Below are 23336 nucleotides of genomic sequence, written 5' to 3'. Positions count from 1 at the left end.
TTTTGAAGATTGATGACACTTCTGAAACCATATTGACCCACTGAAAACAATGATTTGCAAACTCTGCCTTCTTCAATGTGACTCCAGATGCTACTGCTTCTTTCAGAAAAGAATGTTTTCAATGGCTCCCAAAGCATGGCATGGAGGAACTTATACTCTCCAGACTCAGGTTCAGTAGGAAAGTGAGCCATCCCTGGAGGGAAGCAACACTTACATAGATGATGGAGAGAATTCCGTTATAGTTTTTGGTTGAAACATTGAGGACGATCTTTAGTTGTGAGACCAACACTTGGAAGGCAGCAGCTGTTGTGAATCCACCAACCAAAGGATCTGCCAGATACCTCACTATGAATCCAATCTGCAAACCTCCAAATATCAACTAGAACAAGAAGGAAGGAAAAATCAAATGCTTGCCTGGGAGAAGGACCAATACTTTTGAATTATTAATGAATTAAACTTAATACCAACTAAAACTCTGGCCCTATCTCTTGCATCCACCATTCTAAAATTTGAAAAACATGTGTAGTATGAACCTTAAAGTATTTCTAGATATATAATAAGAAAAATTCATGTAGATTTTTTTCCTGTGACTTGTAGGTTTCATGGCTCCAGTGACCAGAATATTTTTGGTCTCTTTATGGGTTCTGGCACAACTCCCTTCTCCTAATCTCATTCTAATCACACATGTTTCTCTGTCTTGTTTTTTCTGTCTCTGACGTTGATGATTAAGTTAACCTTAATCAGTGGAGGCTTGCTGACTATTTCAGCATCTGACCTAAAACAGTATAACTTAAAAAATAGCTTTGAGAGTCTTAAATTGATTTATTTTGCTTTTAAATGAATCTTTAAGTCTATGTGCTTAACAATTCTTTCAGATACAAATCCTGCCAACCTCTACATCGCTTGCAAGCCCATTACCTGTATGATTCCAACCAAAAGAGTAAGGGTGCTCGCAATCAATACTCTTGCTGCATCTCTAGCTGCAAAGTCTATTATGGTGGTATTCAGTGCAGTTCCATTACTGCTGGATACGAGAAAGTGTTCATCGGGGGCCATGCTCAGAACAACAGATCCCACCATTAAACTGACCACTGGGAAAGGTCCTGGGGGAAAAAGTCATTATCAATTAATAATTATTAATCACTTGTAAATCAACTATACTTCCATAAAAAAACTAAAAAATAATAATTATTATTAATTGCAAATGTTTAGGTTCAACATGTCTACACAGGATTAAAGATGTATCTGAAGTAATTAGCTGTGATTGGGAAAATACTGTTTGTTCACAAAAGAAGCTAAAAAGCAGATGTTTCAAGGTATTCATGACCCAGTAATGAGCAAGAGAGATGTGCAGGTGGGTCACTATCATACAGTTTTTGGACACTTTGTAAGTACACAGGAAGGCTGTCTAAACTGTGTGTGATCTTCTTCTGTATGGGTGGGAACAGGGGGATGGAGGGAGGAGTTGTCAAGAAAGGTTTCCCAGCAGAAACGGCATATTAGCTGAATCCTTACTTGTTCCATCTTATTTTTATTCCATGTAAGTTTATTTCCTAGAGCATCCAGTGTCCTGATCTCTGTGGAGCTGAGGACCTTGATCAACATCACAAGGTCAAAATTTGGTTAAAGAAATAGCTAAAGTAAAAAGCAAATTTAAAAAATAGCAAAGGTAGTGTACAGTTTCTCTTTTTCTTTTTCCAAGACAAATTATTTTTTCATATCAAATATCACTCTGTAGGCTTCTACATTTCAAAAGTACTTTTCTTTCAGCAGCTGCTCCATCACTACTGATATTTATATCTATGATAATGAGGATCCTATTCTTTGATCATGGAAGGCTTTACCAGTTAGAAGGACTCAGTACCAAAATCCAGTAACCTGAAGTGTCTAAATGTATAGAATACCAGAGAGAAAAAAAATCAACTTCCATGTTCCTTACCTTGTCATGCATTTGGTACTAATCAACTCTCCCAGGTAAGGAAGTTCTTTTAATCAATAATCTCCTCCTGATCTTCCTTTATAGACAAGGAAATATTCCAGACACTGGGGGAAATATTATACAACTAAGGATAAGGATAAGGGTTGGAGATAGAGCAGTAGATGGCTCTATTTGTTTCAAGAGGATTGCCCAGGTAGACATGTCTAGCCAGCAGATGGATGTAGGCGAAAACTTATCTCAAGTATAAATGTCAACGTTGCAAAATAGCATTAAAGCATTCATTTACTAGAACATTCTAGCAGAAGAAAATTCAAATTTTAGGAACATCAGGAAATAAATCTATTTGGGGCTATACCAAGAAGGAAAGCCAAGCTTAGTTTCTAAATTGTTTTGGCACAATTTTCCCAGTATTCAAATATTAGTGACTTAAAATAACTACGTTCTTTAATAAGACAATGAATATGTATTTGATGAACATAATTTAGTAAAGCTAATTTAATCTAATCTAGTAAAACAGGTTCAAAGACCTCTTGAAGATTATCTTCCCTTATCATTTTTCATTTTAGAACACTTTCTAAATAGAGTCAAATGTATTAACATTTTTGAAAAGCCAAACATGCTAAGATTTGAAGGTAGTCTATAATTTTTTAACCATCTTTCAATTTTCTCCTCTTCATTATAAAAAAGTTAGTGTAAAGCTACCTAATAGCATCATATTTTGAAAGCTAAGAAGAAACCTTTGCATCACTGAATAGGAAAAGCCCTATCTTGCTAGAAAATAGCAACAAAGACATGGAAGCAGAACACACGTAATATAGCCCAAACACTTTCAATGTGAACAAACAGAATTGTATATGCTTATAATTACCAACTGAGATGTGTCTTGATGTTCCAAAAATAAAGTACATCAGGATAGGAAAAAAAGCAGAGTAGAGACCATATCCGACAGGAACAGCAGCTAGTAGAGCATACGCCATGCCTGAAAATACATCCAAAATGATCAAGTTCAGAAACAAAAGCTATGCTTTGTGTCTACTGTACAGAGAAAAAAGCCTTTTCATAGGTCTCTTTAATTTGCAGCTCATTTTGAGTGATCTCCTTATTTTGCACATGTGTGGCTATGCTAGGATACAGAACGTGATTCAAATCACCTACTCAAAAGAACTGACACAACTGATCAGTAATTCAACCATCCACTCATGTGAGTGGGGGAAAAGCTGTTGATTAAAAACTTGATCAATTCTGTTCAAAGGTTTAGCCTGGCTTTGTCTGAATTCAGTGTTTCTCTGCGTAATGAGGAACATATGTACTTTCTCCTTTCTTGTTGGGGAACAGACGTTAGATCCAAACAAAGAAAAAAATCTGACCTTTGTACATAGCAGTAGGAGATCAACACCTTTACTAGGCTTCCCCAAGTGGTTTCTGGGTCCATGAATGTCACACTGTATGGAGAATCTCAGCCTTCCCTTGTACATGGCAGTTGGAAGGCAACAATGTGTTGGGGTTTGGGAGTTTTATTTTTGGCCTTAAACAATGAACATTTATTTCTTAGAGTTCTGAAAGCTAAGAAGTTCAAGATCAAAGTGCCAGTAGATTCAGTGTCCGGTGAGCACCCTTATCTGGTTTGCAGATGGCTGCTTTCTTGCTGTAACCTCACACGGCACAGATTTCCTAAGGTCACTAAGCCTACTATGAAGATTCTACCTGACTGACTTCCAAAGGCATGTGTGTGTGCTTAGTTGCTAAAGTAGTGCCCAACTCTTTGCAACCCCATGGACTGTACCCTGCCAGGCTCCTCTGTCCATGGGATTTCCCAGGCAAGAATACTGGAATGAGTTGCCATTTCCTTCTCCAGGGTATCTTTCTGACACAGGGATTGAACTAGAGTCTCCTGCACTGCAGGCGGATTCTTTTACCACTGAGCCACATGTGAAGCGCTACCTCCCAAAGGCTCTGACCTCCAAATACTGTCATTCTGGGGATTAAGTCTTCAAGAGATGAATTTTGGAGGGATGCAATGTTCAGTCCATAGCACTTTCCTTCTCCTGTGGGTTGTTTTTTTAAATACTTCATAGGTAGTCAGCACATCTTCTACCTCCCCACAATTCACTCACTCATGACAGAACATCAAGTTCTTTGACCTTTGGGTCATTAATAAAGGGTTACATGTATAACAGTTTAAAAAAAAGTGATGGAAGCAGCTTAGATGTCATCAACAGATGAATGAGTAAAGAAGTTGTGGTACATATATACCCTAGAATATTATTCAGCCATAAAAAGGAATGAATTTGAGTCTGTTGAATTGAGGTGGATAAACCTAGAGCTTGTTATACAGGGTAAAGCAAGTCAGAGGGAGAAAAATATTGTATATTAATGCATATATATGGAATCTAGAAAAACAGTGCTGATGAATCTATTTGCAGAGACGCAGTCAAAGAGAACAGATTTGTGGACACAGCAGGGGAAGGAGAGGGTGGGACAAATTGAGAGAGTAGCATTGAAACATATACATTATCAAATGTAAAATAGATAGCTAGTGGGAAGTTGCTGTATAACACAAAGAGTCCATCCCCATCCTCTGCGACAACCTAGAGGGGCTGGTTAGGGGGGCTGGTAGGATAAGAGGGAGGTTTGAGAGGGAGGGGATATATGTATACTTATGGGTGATTCACGGTGTTGTATGAAAAAAACCAACACAACATTGTAAAGTAAGTATCCTCCAATTAAAAATAAAAAAAATTTTTAAGTGGCAACAACTTAAATTGGTGCCCCAAATGATGTCTTTATCCCTGTCTTAAATCAGGGAAGTGGTTAACTACACTATATTTCATATACTGTAATCTATGAAATGAAGTTGATGTGCTATATAGAAATAATTTACTACTAATAGTAATTTACCTCTCTCCAGTACAATACATATAAGAAATAAGGGAGAAAAGGCGGAATTCAAAACAGTGATCAGGGAGTGCCCTGGAAGTCCAGTGGCTAGGACTCAGTGCTTTCACTGCTGTGGTCCAAATTCAATCCCTGGTCAGGGAACTAAGATCCCACAGGCCAAGCAACATGGCCAAAAAAAACAACAACACAAAACATTGATCAGTATGCATGCTTCCACTTTTGTTAAACATGTTTGTTGTATGAATTTTAAAATGTGGGAAGATTTCATGCAATTTAGGTATGTAAAAAGCATGATATAATAAACACCCAAGTATCCAACATCTAGTTTAAGAACTAGATCATTGCCGTACAGCTGAAACTTTCTATATACTCTTTCTCAATCACATCCTTTTTCCTCCCTCCACCCTCAGGAGGCAACACTCTTTTGAATCTAGTGTTTATCATTCTCGGATACTTTTTTATACTTTTAAATAGACATTTATGAGTCTGGTAGGATATTTATTAAAATCTATCTACACGGCAGAATCAAAGGAGACTTCTGAAGAGGTATTTTTCATGTTCCTTATAATGTGTTTTCTAGCTTCCCACAATAAGCATTCATTCATTCAACAACTATTGATTATGTACCCTTCATGTGACAGGCACTGTTCTAGGCTTGGGGGAATACGGGAGTAGAAAAGTCTGTATTACTGATGCAATTGTTTTCATATATAAATTACAACAAGCAATCATCCCAAAGACACAGAGTAAAAAGATGAGGTCACAAAGGGAAGGTAAGAAAAGAAGGAGCGAAAACAAAAGCAAAAAAAAAAAATCCAAATTAAAAAATATTAAGAAAGAAAAGAAGGAACAAAGAATGAGAACAGCCTATTTCCTACGTACATTTTTCAAGTCCTTCTCAAATTTCCACTTCCCTAAACTGGGCTCTGCAGTCCTCACAGGCCTGGAGAATGGGGGCTTTTTCAGTTCTCACATAACATCCTATTTCAGGACAACTGCTACTCAAATATACTGTAATCATATTACAAGGGAATTTGACACAACAATTTTGAAATTATACGTAATTTGTAAAGAAATTTGTCATTGATTTAAACTATGGAATCTCTGTTGGTGCTCCTCCTATGTAAGATGGTGGCATGCATTGATAAAGGTGGTGCTAACAAACATTCAGAAGCATCTAGAAGGCATAAGTAGGAAGTAAGAGAGCAGGTCCCCCATATCTATGAATAAAAAATAGCAATAAAAGGGCTGCATTGATTTCTTGCTGCCTGGAGGGAATTTTTTGTTAATAATAAAAGTGAAAAAGATCCCATGGCAGCACTCACCTTCTGAGATGGACCACACTCTGTCTGTGGAGTGTGTTTCTCTCTAAATAAATCCACTTCTTAGAAAACAGCAAAACAAAACCCATGATCCTTAGCATTTCTGGCTTCTCAGTAACATTATTGATGAGTTTTTTCCCCTACCCCTCAGCTGCCCAGCCTTTGGATATATCACGGCCTTTGTCATCCCTAGAAACTGCAGCTCTGAAATCTCAACATTGAGCCTCCTTTTCTCCACCTACAGCCACGTAGCCTTTCTGCTCACCTAACCAGAATCCTTAGTGCAACATTTCTTTGTCCTCATGAGGCTTCTAACCCATGAACTGATCCACTATCCTTAGCACCCTCCCATCTTCATTTGCCTCCTTGTCCCTAGAAATTTCACAAATACTCTGAATTTCTTTGCTTCACTCTCTCTTTTTTTCTCCTGTCTTCTCTGGTAAATCTCCAGTCTGGCCAAACTCAAGCATCACCCTTTTCTATGCCAGCATTCAAACAGCTGAATAACTGAACTAAAGACATCTACATTTCGACTGGCCTATTTCATGCAAATTTCATGATAGCAAGCCCCAGAAGGAATGCCACAGTGCCTGGCCATCCAATTACATTTCCTCAGCAAGTGTGCTTTTCCTCTCCTCAAGACAGCTACTCAGACTTCCCCTACTTTCCTTAAACTCTCCATCCTCCTTCTCAGAGATGGTTCAGAGATGAACCTTAGACTTCATCCAAAACCTGGAATCCATGAGACGCCCATTGGTTTTTTACAATGCAGTGCTTGTCGGTCTTTTCTCCTTTGAAAATGGAGGAAATATCCCACGTATCTTTAAGGAGTAGCCTTCCCACTTCTATCCTTGTACCCATCTACATTTGTCCCTTCTTGTCACTTCTCCTCTTCCTTGTGGACCACAGATTTTTCTATCAGCTAGGTTATTCCCACTGGGTTACATCCATGTTCTAGTGCCTCCTATAAGAAAAATAAATCCTCCTATCACTTTACCATTGTCTTTTATGCCTCTGGAGCCGTTTCTCTACTCTGCTTCATGGCAAACCTTCTTAAAAGTATTGCCTGTGTTCCATCACCAGAGTATTCCACACTATAGACACCCCCTCTTCCACCCCATCCTTTAAAATAGAGCAGAAAACAGTTCCTCTCTTAGTTTTGGAACCCACACCCTTCAGATTGTTCTTTTCCTCTATCTTCCTGAGCCCAACATCATGTTTCTTTGTGGCCCCTCCTCCTCTCCCCTGACTTTAACTCCAGCCTGGTTCTTCTCCCCAACTACCTTTCTGCCTAGGTAGTCTCAGGGATTCCCACTCCTTTGAATATCATCTCTAGAGTGATGCTTTCCTGACTTTTATCTCTAGTCCAAACCTCTCCAATGACCTTCCTGCTTCTAGTAGCGCCAACTCCATATCTGGCATCTCAAATGTGGCACGTGCAAAAGGAAACACTTGGTTTTCCATCCCAATTCTGCTTGTTAGCCAGTCCCTATCCATCAGTATGTTACCTGTGATTCCTGCTCCAAAATATATTTCAGATTTGTGCAACTCTACCTCCTACTTGATTAGCTTCAAGCTGAAATGTCTATCCTCAGGGCTGGGACTAGGGAGAGGCAAGTGAGGTGCCTGGGGCGCATTATTTAAAAGGTCTTTGGAGGACTCACTTACCTAATTTTAATCCTGGCCCTGCCTAACCTTATCTCCTCCTGTTCACTCCCCTAAACTGCTCTCTCCTCCACCCGTACTGGAATTCTTCCTCCCTTGAAAATACTATGCTCTATTTGACCTCAGGGACTGTGCATCTTTGCCTGGTACACCCTGTTTTCTCTTCCATGGCTATCTCCTTCCCATCCTCCCTACCCTGATTAAATCTCACCCCCTCAGAAAGGCCTTCCTTGACCATTCTATCTAAGACAAACACTCCCTCCGCAAATTCAGTTCAGTTCAGTTCAGTCGCTCAGTCGTGTCCGACTCTTTGCAACCCCATGAATCACAGCACGCCAGGCCTCCCTGTCCATCACCAACTCCCGGAGTTCACCCAAAATCATGTCCATCGAGTCGGTGATGCCATCCAGCCATCTCATTCTCTGTCGTCCCCGTCTCCTCCCACCCCCAAACCCTCCCAGCATTACAGTCTTTTCCAGTGAGTCAACTGGTCGCATGAGGTGGCCAAAGTATTGCAGTTTCAGCTTTAGCATCAGTCCTTCCAATGAACACCCAGGATTGATCTCCTTTAGAATGGACTGGTTGGATCTCCTTGCAGTCCAAGGGACTCTCAAGAGTCTTCTCCAGCACCACAGTTCAAAAGCATCAATTCTTCGGCGATCAGCTTTCTTCACAGTCCAACTCTCACATCCATACATGACCACGGGAAAAACCATAGACTTGACTAGATGGACCTTGGTTGGCAAAGTAATGTCTCTGATTTTTAATATGCTGTCTAGGTTGGCCATAACTTTCCTTCCAAGGAGTAACTGTCTTTTAATTTCATGGCTGCAATCAGCATCTGCAGTGATTTTGGAGCCCAAAAAAATAAAGTCTGACACTATTTCCACTGTTTCCCTATCTATTTCCCATGAAGTGATGGGACCAGATGCCATGATCTTCATTTTCTGAATGTTGAGCTTCAGGCCAACCTTTTCACTCTCCTCTTTCACTTTCATCAAGAGGCCTTTGAGTTCCTCCTCACTTTCTGCCATAAGGGTGGTGTCATCTGCATATCTGAGGTTATTGATATTTCTCCTGGCAATCTTGATTCCAGCTTGTGCTTCTTCCAGCCCAGCGTTCCTCATGATGTACTCTGCATATAAGTTAAATAAGCAGGGTGACAATATACAACCTTGACGTACTACTTTTCCTCTTTGGAACCAGTCTGTTTTTCCATGTACAGTTCTGACTGTTGCTTCCTGACCTGCATACAGGTTTCTCACGAGGCAGGTCATGTGGTCTGGTATTCCCATCTCTTTCAGAATGTTCCACAGTTTATTGTGATCCACACAGTCAAAAGATTTGGCATAGTCAATGAAGCAGAAATAGATGTTTTTCTGGAAGTCTCTTGCTTTTTCCATGATCCAGCGGATGTTGGCAATTTGATCTCTGGTTCCTCTGCCTTTTCTAAAACCAGCTTGAACATCTGGGAGTTCACAGTTCACGTATTGCTGAAGCCTGGCTTGGAGAATTTTGAGCATGACTTTACTAGCGTGTGAGATGAGTGCAACTGTGTGGTAGTTTGAGCATTCTTTGGCATTGCCTTTCTTTGGGATTGGAATGAAGACTGACCTTTTCCAGTTCTGTGGCCACTGCTGAGTTTTCCAAATTTGCTGGCATATTGAGTGCAGCACTTTCACAGCATCATCTTTCAGGATTTGAAATAGCTCAATTGGAATTCCATCACCTCCACTAGCTTTGTTCGTAGTGATGCTCTCTAAGGCCCACTTGACTTCACATTCCAAGATGTCTGGCTCCAGGTGAGTGATCACGCCATCGTGATTATCTTTGTCGTAAAGATCTTTTTTGTACAGTTCTTCTGTGTATTCTTGCCACCTCTTCTTAATATCTTCTGTTTCTGTTAGGTCCATACCATTTCTGTCCTTTATCGAGCCCATCTTTGCATGAAATGTTCCCTTGGAATCTCTAATTTTCTTGAGGAGATCTCTTGTTTTTCCTCTTCTGTTGTTTTCCTCTATTTCTTTGCATTGATCGCTGAGGAAGGCTTTCTTATCTCTCCTAGCTATTCTTTGGAACTCTGCATTCAGATGCTTATATTTTTCCTTTTCTCCTTTGTTTATCGCTTCTTTTCTTTTGACAGCTATTTGTAAGGCCTCCTCAGACAGCCATGTTGCTTTTTTGCATTTCTTTTCCATGGGGATGGTCTTGGTCCCTGTCTCCTGTGCAATGTCACAAACCTCCGTCCAGAATTCATCAGGCACTCGATCAGATCTAGTCCCTTAAATCTATTTCTTACTTCCACTGTATAATCATAAGGGATTTGATTTAGGTCATATCTGAATGGTCTAGTGGTTTTCCCTACTTTCTTCAATTTAAGTCTGAATTTGGCAATAAGGAGTTCATGATTTGAGCCACAGTCATCTCCTGGTCTTGTTTTTGCTAACTGTATAGAGCTTCTCCATCTCCAGTAATGCTGAAGAAGCCGAAGTTGAACAGTTCTATGAAGACCTATAAGACCTTTTAGAACTAACACCCAAAAAAGATGTCCTTTTCATTATAGGGGACTGGAATGCACAAGTAGGAAGTCAAGAAACACCTGGAGTAACAGGCAAATTTGACCTTGGAGCACGAAATGAAGCAGGGCAAAAGCTAATAGAGTTTTGCCAAGAGAACGCACTGGTCATAGCAAACACCCTCTTCCAACAACACAAGAGAAGACTCTACACATGGACATCACCAGATGGTCAATACCAAAATCAGATGGATTATATTCTTTGCAGCCAAAGATGGAGAAGCTCCGCAAATTAACCCCTATTAAAGCCTATTTGATCAACCATAATAGATACCACAATCTGTACTTATTTTTCTATTTACCTGCTTATTTAATTCCTGAAGTCTCCTGCTTAAAATGAGTGCCATGAGGTCAGTATCCATGCCTGTTAGTAAACCACTGAATCCCCATGGCTGGCCTATAAATATCGGTGGTAGTTTAGTTGCTAGTGAATCGCTCAGTCGAGTCCAACTCTTTGCGACCCTGTGGACTGTAGCCTACCAGTCTCCTCAGTCTATGGGATTTTCCAGGCAAGAATACTGGAGTGGGTTGCCATTTCCTTCTCCAGGGGATCTTCCCTACCCAGGGATCAAACCCGGGTCTCCTGCATTGCAGGCAGATTCTTTACCTACTGAACCATGAGGGAAGCCCAGCCTACAAATATTAGATGAATGGATTTATGAAAGAACCACATTAACCTCTCAGACATTCACTATACAAAGATAACTTCATAGAGATCATGCTTCTGGAAAACGTTATCACTCATAAAGTGAGGAACTGCATCCTTTATAAATTAAGACCCCAGGAATTAGATTCTGGGTTCAAATCCCAGCTCCACCATTACCAGTTCCATGACTTTGAGCAGAATTTAATGGATTTTTTTGACTATTGAAAAACAGCTATTAAGAGTTGTTGTGAGGATTAAAGAGATAATTTGCCAAAGCCCTTAGCATAGTGTCTGATACTTAAACAAAACTAAAGTTAAAATTAATTTGTATAAGATACTTGTCTAGGAACACTGTGGGACACAGCTTGAAATACCATTTTTCATATATAAGGATGATTCATTATTTAGTCCTCTTCACTAACTGTTTACCAGGCCACCTACTTGGTGCCAGAATCATGCTAGCCACTGGCTAGACATGAATTAGACAGTTCTCATCCCCCAGAAACCAGAGGAGGTTGCCGTGCCACAGTTCTTAAGAGTCTACTGTGTACACTTGGCACCACTTACTGTATGAACCACCCCGTCCTGTCCAGCTCTCCCATCCACTTCAGTGACTGAGAACACAGGCTGCTGCTCCACACGGGGGCCACAGAACACCCTCCTTCTCTGTGGGACTCTCCCTGGCTTGCTCTGAGTAATCCCGAGAGTTCTTTAGGCAAATTTTGGCTCAGGACATTGCTCAACCACTGTTCCTAACTTCTCAACTAGTTCATTTCAAGTCATCTATCTACCCACATTTCTACCCCATCGCACTTCCTATCACTTCGCAAAGTGAGCCTTAACCTTCAGGGAAACAGCTCTGACGCCTCTTCCTCCAGGAAGCCATTCCCAGTCGCCTAAGGCCAGGCTGAGCGCCCCTGTGTGCACTCCCTTCCCGAGCAACATTACCCCTACCCCTGCAGTCGGTCCTTCCACTGAATCCTTATCTATGTCCTCATTAGACTACGAGCTCCTTGAAAGCAAGTGGTGCATCTTCTTCACGTGAGAATACGTAGAGGCTGGCACCTGCTAGATACGCCACAAAATAATAATACGTAAACTAGATTTTTGTTTTCATCATCCAGAGGTTTTGTGAAGTTGAGGTGAGGGCAGAGGCAAGAGGATAAGGATAGGGTACAAAGGAAAATGCCCATAATGCTATTCACCAGCTCTTCAATGGAGTTCAAAGATGTTCACGGAAATAAGGCCTAAAAGCAGTTTAAAAAATGTCCTGCATTGGGACATTCTGCCAGAAGATGAAAATACAGGGATGGATTTAAAACGGGGAGGGAGAGGCAAGAGCAGAAAAAAACATTTACATGTTGTCTATGCTAACATACTTCCTTCCCTTTCCTTTAAGAGAGTTTCAAATGGCATGTCAAGACCGTGTATGAAATGTAAAATAATTTAATGAACTGCAATCATCATTTTAAAAATCTAAGCAGAATAGAATAGGACAGAATAGAAAACATTAGAGAGTATTACTTGTAGTGAGGATAAGTATTATTTCACAAAACTTGAGATGCATGTGTACATATCATGATGTCATACAGATTTCTTACTGTGAGCTGTGCCCAGTGAAAATTGGGAAGCAGCTGCTTAGGTGACAGGGCTCTAGTTGGAGCCAAGAAGAGAAGCAACAGGGTTTCCTGAGAAGTGAAGTATAAGGAAGATGAGGAAGAAGGGAATCTCACCACTAAGGGGCAGGCTCTGGAGGAAAGATGCAGGCTATGATGGGCGAGCAAGCCTTTGGTGCAGACCCATGGGAGGGAGGGGGGGCAGGGAGTTAGGAATGGCTGCTGGAGGCTGTGATTCTCCATCACTTGAGAGCCAGATCACCATCATCTTACCTTGAAGTGTTCCCACTAGACCAGTACTAACTCCTGAAATGATATCACTAAGTAGCCATTCCTTGATCCGGTATTTGGGAAGCCAGTCCAAGATGGGCAGGAGAGTCTTTACCATGCGAAGGGTTCTCTTTCTTGAACAACTGTCAAAAGGCAAGAAAAGGAGACTTCCAATCCAATCTTGGTCATGCTGCTGCTGCTAAGTCACTTCAGTCGTGTCCGACTCTGTGTGACCCCATAGACGGAAGCCCACCAGGCTCCCCCGTCCCTGGGATTCTCCAGGCAAGAACACTGGAGTGGGTTGCCATTTCCATCTTGGTCATAACCCACTGCAAATCACAAAGTTTTGAACTGAAGTCTGCTAATGTCTGTAACTATTTAGAAAAAAGCATAGGACTTGCAGGAAAAAAATACTAACAGTGAAGTGCTTACCATGTCTTTAAGAACTCTATTTACCCTTTTAAATGCACTGTACTAGAAAACACAGGATTAAGTGTTAACCACCCCCCCCCACACTTAATCCTCTGAGAAAATACCCCCAAACAAGAACCCATTTTCTGGTCCAGCCACACATTGTTCAATGTGGAGTCTTTAAATGGAGATTATATTTGGACTTCTAACCTTTTTCTTTCAAGAAACAAACTCTGTATATTCTGGCAATAGGAGCTTGGAGGCAGTTTTTACAAAACTCTTAACATGATGAATACATATGTTGTTGTACCTTACTACCTAGTTTTTAAAATTCAACAACCTATAGGTAAAAGAAAAAAACATATTTGGGGCTTCCCTGGTTGCTCAGGTGCTAGAGAATCTGCCTGCAACGCAGAAGACCCAGGTTCAGTCCCTGAGTAGGGAAGATTCCTTGGGGAAGGGAATGGCTACTCCAGTATTCTTGCCTGGAGAATTCCATGGACAGAGGAGGGAGCCTGGAGGGCTACAGTCCATGGAGTCACAAAGCTGGACATGACAGAGCAATTAACATTTTTAGTTTTTCAAACACTATTTGACTCTTGATTCAAATAAATTATTTTAAAAATTATATTTATGAGACAATTTGAAATTTTGTTGACTTAATTTTTTAATATTAAGGAATTGCTTCATTTTTGTGTATGATAATGGAATTGTGGGTTGCATTTTTTAAGAGTTCCTAAAGATAAATACTGAAATAAATACAGTCCAAAGCGGGGGAAAAAAACCCATATGGAATTTGCTCCAAAAAAAAAAAAAAAAAAGTGGAGTGGGCAAGTATGTGGTAAGACAAGATTGACTTTGAGTTAATCATCCTTGAAGCCATGTGATGGGACCTGGAAGAGGGTTCATTGCACTACTGTGCCTGCTTTTGAATATATTTGAAATGTTTTTTAAACGGTTTGAAATGTTTTAAGAAAAGAAAAAAGAAATCGAGCAGCAGCTGACAATTCCTTCTGTTTGCGATATCTACTTACGGGTGGCCCGAGTGGGTTTACAGACTGATGGAGGTTCTTCTTGGAGAGCCCTACTTCCTGGACAGTGGACAACTCGGAGCACACCGTGCTCTCCTGTGTTCTCGCCTTCATTCCACGCCTCTGAGTGTCATTCTTCCTGGATGAGCTTAGGGCTTTCAGGGACTCTTGGTCAGGTGACGAGTTACCCACTACCTCTTTGTAGTAAAGTCCCTTGTTCTCCCACTCTCCTCTGCCTAGCTTTCAGAAGAAGACAGTAGGGACCCGCTGTACCCCAAGGCGCACTCCAGGTGCCCTCTAGAGAGCCGCACAAAGAGACAGCGCTCCCGGAACACACCCTCTCCAAAGCTGATTTTCCGAGACTAGGATCGATTCGGACCGAGAGTGATGGAGCCACCTTCCCACCAGGGAGGCCAGAGTCCGTGACCTGACCGAAGCCGTCCCTGCAGGGCGGGCGCGGCATCCCACTCTCCGCCGCTGGGCATGCGGGCGGGTCTGCGCGCCCACATTCCCGGATTCACTGCGCCCCTCGCCCCGTCCGCCGCGGGCGCTACCTGCAGCCCTGGGCCAGGTTCTCTCTCAGCGTCTTGCGCTCTTTCGGGCGCTGCTCGTACTGCTGCTGGAAGGCGAGCTCGTTGTAGACCGGCCGCGACACCACATAGCTGCAACTGTACTCGGGGAGCGGCGGCGGCTCCAACCTGTCGCCCGGCGCTGCCATGACCTGCGAGGCGGAGGGCGACGAGCAGGGAGGAGATGGGGCGAGGGAGGAGAAGAGGAGGTGAAGACCGCTAGCTAGCTGCCTCCCGGCCCCACCTGCTGCCGTCGATCCCCGAGAGAGGGGTCTGCGCTCTGCCACACTCTCCGCCCAAGCCCGCCTCGGCTGGGCGCGCACCTCCAGCCTACAGGAGGCCCTGAGCCTACATCTGCTGCCCGGGGCTCCCGCACTTTTAAGAGAATGAGTCCGGCGCTGGGGGGCTGCCCGAGCCAGACCCAGTCCCCTCGGATGAGCAGCCAGGGCGCTGTCCGCGTCCTGAAATCTCCCCAAACCCGGGCTCCGGCCCGCGACGCGCGCGCGGAGGGCAGGAAAGGACCCCGTGAGCGTCCGCATCTCCCTAAACCCGAAGCTACGCTCAGAGCCAGGAAAGCCCCGGGAGAGAAGCAGAGCCCCCCGCGACGGACGTGGGGCCTTCAGGCCACGTTCCCCGGGTCCCAAGGCTGCGCGCACGCTGCAGGAAAATTCCAGCAGCCGGGCGCGCTCTCCCGGGGACAGAACTTTGGGGAGTGGAGTGTCTCACACCTCGGCCTGTTTCCTAGCTTCCTTCTTGCTCTCAGCTTCTCAGAGAGACTGTACTGTCCCCTGCCGGGCAGCTCCGCAGCGTGTCCGCCCCCCCCCCCCACCCCCCCGACTAGTCCCATCCCCAACCAGCGATGCCTCCCCAGGAGTTAAGGCAGGGCGGCGTGGCGTGCGTTGCATCTTCAGCGACGATCTCACCTGCTTCGACTCACGACCAGCCTGGAATGCCCCCGGGACAGCCGTTCCGCCGCCTTTATAGCGCTCTCAGAAGGCAGTGAGACGTTTTATTTACGGAGCAACAGAGACACCTTAGTCCAAAAAAGGGACACACAGGCAGCGGTCTTTACCCACCTATCCTACCAGGAAAAAAAAAAAAATTCTACCCCTCCCTAATTCTTTCCCTTTCCCGAAACAGGAAGGCTGAGAATCTTACTGGCTCTCACCCAAGAGCCACCCAAATCCACCGCCCCTCAATTACTAACATGGGCTAGGAGGTCAGGGGCGGAGCAGGCCCTGGGGAGCTTGTTACAGGAGACCAGAGCCCAGCGTGGAAGAAGAGCGCTGACTGCGAGGAGCGCTGGCCTTGACTCCTAGGTTGCATGAATCCGGAAGCTCCACCGTCTGGCACACAGCTCTCAAACCAAGTTGGGAGGAGGAAAGGACCAGTGGCCAGTTTTGCATTTAATAAGGCTTTGGATTTCTAGAAGGTCTTTCTTTGGAAGTACCCAGTGACTGGTGGTTATAGACAGTTCAGTAATTTATTCATAAAGCCTAGATACGAACTTATCTGTGCTTATGTGTGTTTTACTTTACAATCAAAATCAAGTGTCCAGGTCGCCCCCTTTCTTACTTGACTGACCCTTTGGTTCTTTTGTCTTTCTTCTCATTCCTCTGAACTGTGAAGGGGGAATACGCTGAAGTAAACAAGAATCAAGACTAGAAGGGCAACAGTGGGGAGTAGGAATCTATCCTATCTCTTCTGTATTTTGTCTTCTGCTAGGATGAATCTTGTTAAAGCTGACTATTGTGGTTAAGATGAGGGGAGGGGGAGTTCAGTAAACAAGAAAATTCTCTCCTGATTATCAACACCAGCCTTCAGTTACCCAGCTGGAAAATTCAGACAGTGCTAATTTCATAAACATTAGGAAACAGAATCCTCTCAGGAGAACCCTTGGTGTAAATTCCCTGAAGTTGTATTTGACACAGTATTACCATGTGTGTGGCTTTCTGAGGAATGAATAAATCAATAGCTTTCAACAGATCTTCCAAAGCTCGTGTCCAGTCATTCAGTCGTGTCCAACTCTATGACACCATGAACTGTAGTGCTCCAGGCTCTTCTGTCCATGGGATTTTCCTGGCAAGAATACTGGAGTGGATTGCCATTTCCTTCTCCAGGGGAAAAAAATAAGCTGGCTCAATGGTAAAGAATCCACTTGCAATGCAGGAGATGCAGGTTTGATTCCTGAGTAGGGGAGATTTCCTGGAGAGGGAGATGACAACCCACTCCAGTATTCTTGCCTGGGAAATCCCATGGACAGAGGAACCTGGTGGGCTACAGTCCATGGGGTCACGAAGAGTCGGAAATGAATTAGCGACTAAACAGCAAGAACAGACTAAGGTTAAGAACCCTTGAAGATACAACCTAAAAAGAAAATCCAGGGACTTACCTGTCTGTCCAGTGGTTAAGATTCTGCGCTTTCAATGAAGATGTGATTTTGATCCCTGATTGAGGAACTAAGATCCCACATGCCGCACGGCCAAAAGAAAAAGGAAAAGAAAAAGAAAATCCAGGTCATTAAGTTTAGAATTTTTATCCATCTGCAGAGAATAATGTATTTGTATATAGGATTCCCCCTATCCCGAGACATTTGGCAATGTCTAGAGACATTTTTGGTTGTCACGCTCAGGGGATGCTTCTGAGATCTAGTAGAAAGAGGCCAGGGATGCTACTAACCACCCTATGATAAAGGTTTCAGTCCCTCTACGTTTCTGTATGCTATTTGAATGTACATTTATTAATAAATCATTGTGTATACTAAATATATGCATCTCTCTCCATATTTATAGTGTACATGCATTTTCTGTAAGTAGCACATTTATCATTGGATATCAAATTCAACTACCCTGAAATAGAGGCAAGTTTTTTAATGTCCCCACTCCTCACCCCCACAGGTACCTTCAAGATTCAGTTACAGCTCCTTCTTCTCCATGAACAGTGCTTGATGCCCTCAGAATTAATCCAATTACTTCTCTAAATTCTCTTGGCACCTTATCTGAACTTCTCCCTCAAGACACCTCTTACTATCTTCCTTAGGACCATAATTTTATTTACATACAAGTTTTATCTCCCTCACTAGACATAACTTCATGCGGGCAAGCACGATGACTCCTTATATGTCCTATATTACCTTCTATAACGTATTCTAAAAAGATAAATCTTTGACCCAAACATATTTTTTTAAACAACTAAAAATTATACTGTGTATTGGTCAACAACTTTTTTTTTCTTTGTAGTCAAGGCTGTGTCACGGATATTTTTCCAGGTGAGTACATATAGAAATTCTTTAATTTTGCTAATAGCTGCCTAGGATTTCATACTAAAACTCAGTTCCATGGTAACTCCTCTAGACGATTCACAATTCTTTAATGATTTAACTTGGAGGCATTCTGTGCAAATATAAATATAAACCACGTCCCATTCTGATAGGCCTTTCTGTTTGCTGTCACTTGCTGTTTTGAACATTTTTTAGTCTACTTCATTCAGCTCTGTGGCCTACTTTGTATCAGAACTTGGTGATCATATGTTGATGGTAGCAATTCAAAGGAACAAGGGATAGGGTAGAGGTCTCAGAAGGATGGAGGACAAAAAAAAGCTTTCAAATAACACTAGGAGTCAATGGCATAACTTTCCTTGGAGAATAGATGGAATTCTTCTTTGAAATGCATTTTTCTAGGTAAGGATTCAGTTTAACAATTATCAAACTATAATAAGACTTGCATGTACCTGGATGAATATATTGCCTTTTTGCTTGCTTGTTTATTAAATGCCTTTTCTACTGAAGAAATAAGTGGTGCATAGACAGAATGGCCTCTCCCTTACAGGTTTCTATAAAAATATAGAAGTACTTCTCTCATTGGTCTGAATTTGGCCGTCCTTTAAAAACAGAAGAGTAGGAGGTGGTAACAGCTGGCTCTCTCCACCCAATTTATTTGTTATATTAAACACCTCAAATTACTCACTTTAGAATTTACCTGTTTCACAGAGGTGGGTGGTTCTTATTTATCAGAATTTAATCATTTCCAGAACTTCTTTCCAAAGAGATAGATGTGTCATTTCAAAATAAATGTCAGACAATAATATTATTATTTTCCCGCACTTATTTAGCAGTTAATGCTGATTTAAAAGGCATTTTCTTATTTATGTCCTTTAAGCATTTGGAGTGTAAGGCAGAGTCCTCTCTAAGATCTGCACACTCATCTATTCATTCAAGGACTTATTAAGAATTACGTTGGCCATGATGCAATGATGAAGAAAGAAGTATGGACCCTCGTCTCATGCCTGTAGGTGCAGCAAACATTACTACATGGTCACAAATTGTATATTACGTTTCACTGATTCTAAAACGCACATTTTTTGAAGATCAAAACTACAATGAGGTACCATCTCATGCCAGTCAGAATGGCTGCTCTCAAAAAGTCTACAAACAATAAATGCTGGAGAGGGTGCGGAGAAAAGAGAACCCTCTTACTGTTGGTGGGAATGCAAACTAGTACAGCCACTATGGAGAATAGTGTGGAGATTCCTTAAAAAACTGGAAATAGAACTGCCATATGACCCAGCAATCCCACTGCTGGGCATACACACCAAGGAAATCAGAACTGAAAGAGACACGTGTACCCCAATGTTCATCTCAGCACTGTGTATAATAGCCAGAATGTGGATGAAACCTAGATGTCCATTGGCAGACGAATGGATAAGAAAGCTGTGGTACATATACATAATGGAATATTACTCAGCCATTAAAAAGAATGCATTTGAATGCACTTCTAATGAGGTGGATGAAACTGGAGCCGATTATACAGAGCGAAGTAAGTCAGAAAGAAAAACACCAATACAGTATATCAATGCATATATATGGAATTTAGAAAGATGGTAACAATGACCCTATATGCAAGACAGCAAAAGAGACACAGATGTAAAGAACAGACTTTTGGACTCTGTGGGAGAAGGCGAGGATGGGATGATTTGAGAGAATAGCATTGAAACATGTATATTATCATATGTGAAACAGATCACCAGTCCAGGTTCATGATGCATGAGACAGGATGCTCAGGGCCAGTGAACTGGGATGACCCTGAGGCGTGGGATGGGGAGGGAGATGGGAGGGAGGGTCAGGATGGGGAACACATGTACACCCATTGCTGATTCATGTGAATGTATGGCAAAAACCATCACAATATTGTAAAGTTATTAACCTCCAATTAAAATTAAAAAAAAATAAAATGCACATTTTTCACATTTTATCAGGACTCATAATTGATGATGTGTTATAGTTCAATTAGCACTTTTTTTCTTAGTAGTTCATAAAATAATTGTGAGTTTTAAATTATTGGCATTATAGAATTGATAAAATATGAATATATAAAAAATCATAAGTGAGCTATATTTTTGAGTGATTTCCTGTTATATGAGAATGATTTGAGTCCTATGTTAGTCTAAATTGAGAGCAGTCAGTTTTGCTAACTTTTTCTGGTCTAGAAGGCGAATTTTTACTCTTCCTCTTTTTTTTTTAACTTAAAAATCTCTTTAGTCAGAACAATTGAAAAATAATGGAAATATACAAATAATGTCCCAAAGTCTGTTTTTAAAAGCAATCTGGATTCTGATTTTTATCATTTTTTACCTTTGAATTGTAATGTTTGTATCTTATTCCTTAATTTTTTTTAAAATGTAGAATTGAATTGACTCACTTCTGTTTGGATGCAGCATTTGACTCACTGTTAATCACATTTCAAACAGAAACTACACCCTCTTCACACTGGCACTGGTGAAAAACCAGTTGCCCAGGGAAATAATTTTTCCCTGGGAAATTCAACTCTGATCTGAGTTTTATTTTTATCACATTTGTTAATTTTCTCAAGACAATGGATGCTAAGTTTGTGCCATATTTAAACAGAAAGAGAACTTTAACTTTCTCTTTTTCTGATCTCTCCTCTGAACAACTGATTTGGCTTGCTTTCTGTAATCACACAGCTTTATACACTATTGCTTTCTATTTATTTCCTGTATGTTACTTTTTTCCTCCTCTCCAGATATAAGATCTGCTCCTTAAAGTCAGAAATAGTATCTTATATTTCTTTTATAGTATTAAAAAATTACATATAGCTTGTAGTGAGCAACTTGGAAAACACAGCAATCGTTTCTAATTGCACCACCCAGATAGTCTCTGTTACGTTTTTTGCTTATTTCCCTCTTGCTTTGTTTTCCTATGTGCACACATGTATATATTTCAAGCAGGCAAGATTATAATGCTAGTCTTAATGCTAGTCTTGTTTTGTGTCTTTACACAATACCTTGGCAAATTATGACAATGTAATAGATAAGAAAATATTTGTTAAATTATTAATTGATTTATCATTTAATGATAGGATCTTGAGAAACTATTAGATAGAAATGAAACTTGTTAAAAAAGAGAAAGAGAGAATTTAGGTTTCTAAAAGAAAATCATTAAACAAAATAATTCTTTCCAAACCAATGTAGCAGTCCATTCCAATTTAAAGCAACACTCGTTGTCGATAAAAATTTATTTGTACATAATTCAATAAATTTTCAGATAGTGGAGGAAATACCACATTCTTTAATATAATCCAAATTTGATATTGTTTTAGTAAAATTATCTCATATTGTTTTAGATAAATGAAATAACAACACTATTTTAAGCAAAGAGTAATTCAAGGGCCCACTCAAGTTTTATATTTGTCTTTCTCTTACTTCACTTAGTATGATAATGTCTGCTGCTGCTGCTGCTGCTAAGTTGCTTCAGTCGTGTCCGACTCTGTGTGACCCCATAGATGGCAGCCCACCAGGCTCCCCCGTCCCTGGGACTCTCCAGGCAAGAACACTGGAGTGGGTTGCCATTTCCTTTTCCAATGCATGAAAGTGAAAAGTGAAAGTGATGTCTCGGACCATCCATATTACAAATGACATTATTTTATTCCTTTCTATGGCTGAATAATGTTCCATTCTATATATCTAATACCACATCTTCTTCATCCTTTAACTTTCAAAGTTATCTTTGCACACCTGTTCTGTGAACACAGTTTGTCACTGGAGGGAGAAAGGGAAACTTGAGAAATGTTTCAAGAAAACACTAATGTATGGTATTATCCTGAGTTGGATGTTTAAGGAATTCCATCCATTCATTCATCCATAGATACATAGATACATTTATTGATTCAGTGAATACTTATTGTTTAAGTTTTGGGGATATGGCACTGAACAAGTCTGACAAAGTTTCTGCCCTCAAAATGTTACCAAACCAAAACATGTTCACAGTAAAGACAATCTGCTGACACGGGGTTGTGATGAAGGGAAGAGCAGTGTTTCTTGCAGGGCCAAGCAAGAGTCCAGGCAGCTGAAGTTTAACAGACCTGAATGTGGGCTTTCCCTGGTGGTAAAAATCCATCTGTCAATGCAAGAGACAGGGTTTGATCCCTGGTGGGAAGATCCCACATGCCACGGAGCAACTAAGCCCATGTACCACCACTACTGAGCCTGTGTTCCAGAGTCAGGGAGCCGCAACTGCCCTGTTCCTTAGTGCCTTAGAGCCCCTGCTCCACTCAAGAGAAGCCACTGCCTCGCACCTAGAGAGTAGCCCCTACTAGCTGCAACTAGAGAAAAGTCCAGGCAGCAATAAAGAGCCAGCATAGCCAAAAATATGAATAATAAAAGAAAGTGTTTTTAAAGGTTTAAACTCTCCAAAGGTTTTTTTCAAGGAAAGCGTTTTAGGGAGGAGGTTCTAGGGTATGTGATCAGCTCATGGAAATTCTTCTGACTGGTTGGTGGTGAAATAATCCAGAAACAACATCATCAGGCTTCTGATTCCAACCAATCTGAGGTATATGTGCTTGTGGGCAGCATACAGTAAATTTCTTCTGCCTGGTGAGGGTTTTGGTATGTGCAAAACAGCTCAAAGGACGTGACTCAGTATATTATCTATAGCACTTGTAGAGGAACTAATGGTCCTTGTCTTTGTTTAATGACTAAACTATTATTATTTGTCTTGTTTTGACTTGTTCTTTCTGCATTGTCTCACTTCTCTAATTAAATTCATTCTTTGATTAAAGTTTTTCTATAAACTGAGCAACTACACACAGCACACAGACAAAAAGCAGGCAGAGGACACGGGTGGGGAGGGAGGCGGGGTCTGTTCTGGGAAGGCCTGTAGGGTGCTGCTCGGTTACAAAAGAATTTATAGGCTAGTTGATGACAGTCATATACACGAATAAGTAAATCAGATAATACTCTGTGATGATAAAAATCTGTTAGAGAAACAGAACAATGTCATGTAGAATTACTGGTGGCCAGTGACAGCAGAGGGAAAAGGAGGAAGGCTTTAAATGGAGTGCTCTGGAAAGGCCTCTCTGTCACAAGGTGACCAGCCTTCTG

The 23336-nt window shown here is 41.5% G+C and overlaps 1 protein-coding gene across 2 annotated transcripts in view; it reads right to left on the bottom strand.

Annotated features, from left to right (window-relative positions):
* The window catches only part of SLC26A4 (solute carrier family 26 member 4), a 58155-nt gene extending 42200 nt beyond the window's left edge, over positions 1–15955 (bottom strand). Inside the window, exons 1-6 of one of the 2 annotated variants that reach the window (XM_055420777.2) lie at positions 15866–15955; positions 14928–15094; positions 12935–13074; positions 2808–2918; positions 919–1103; positions 215–379 (exon numbers count right to left, since the gene is read on the bottom strand). In XM_055420777.2, coding sequence (XP_055276752.1) covers positions 215–379; positions 919–1103; positions 2808–2918; positions 12935–13074; positions 14928–15091 — 765 coding nt within the window. In that variant the 5' untranslated portion in view covers positions 15092–15094; positions 15866–15955. Of the gene's footprint in view, positions 1–214; positions 380–918; positions 1104–2807; positions 2919–12934; positions 13075–14927; positions 15542–15865 lie in introns of those variants that run through there. The other variant, XM_055420776.2, reaches the window with a different exon arrangement.
* Positions 15956–23336: the final 7381 nt, after the last annotated feature.

This window comes from Moschus berezovskii, chromosome 3 (assembly GCF_049115385.1).
Source record: "Moschus berezovskii isolate FMDL1 chromosome 3, NW_MosBer_1.0, whole genome shotgun sequence".
Classification (NCBI taxonomy): Eukaryota; Metazoa; Chordata; class Mammalia; order Artiodactyla; family Moschidae; genus Moschus; species Moschus berezovskii.
Note: the sequence above shows the minus strand (reverse complement) of the source record. Positions and strands in the feature narration are given on the sequence as shown.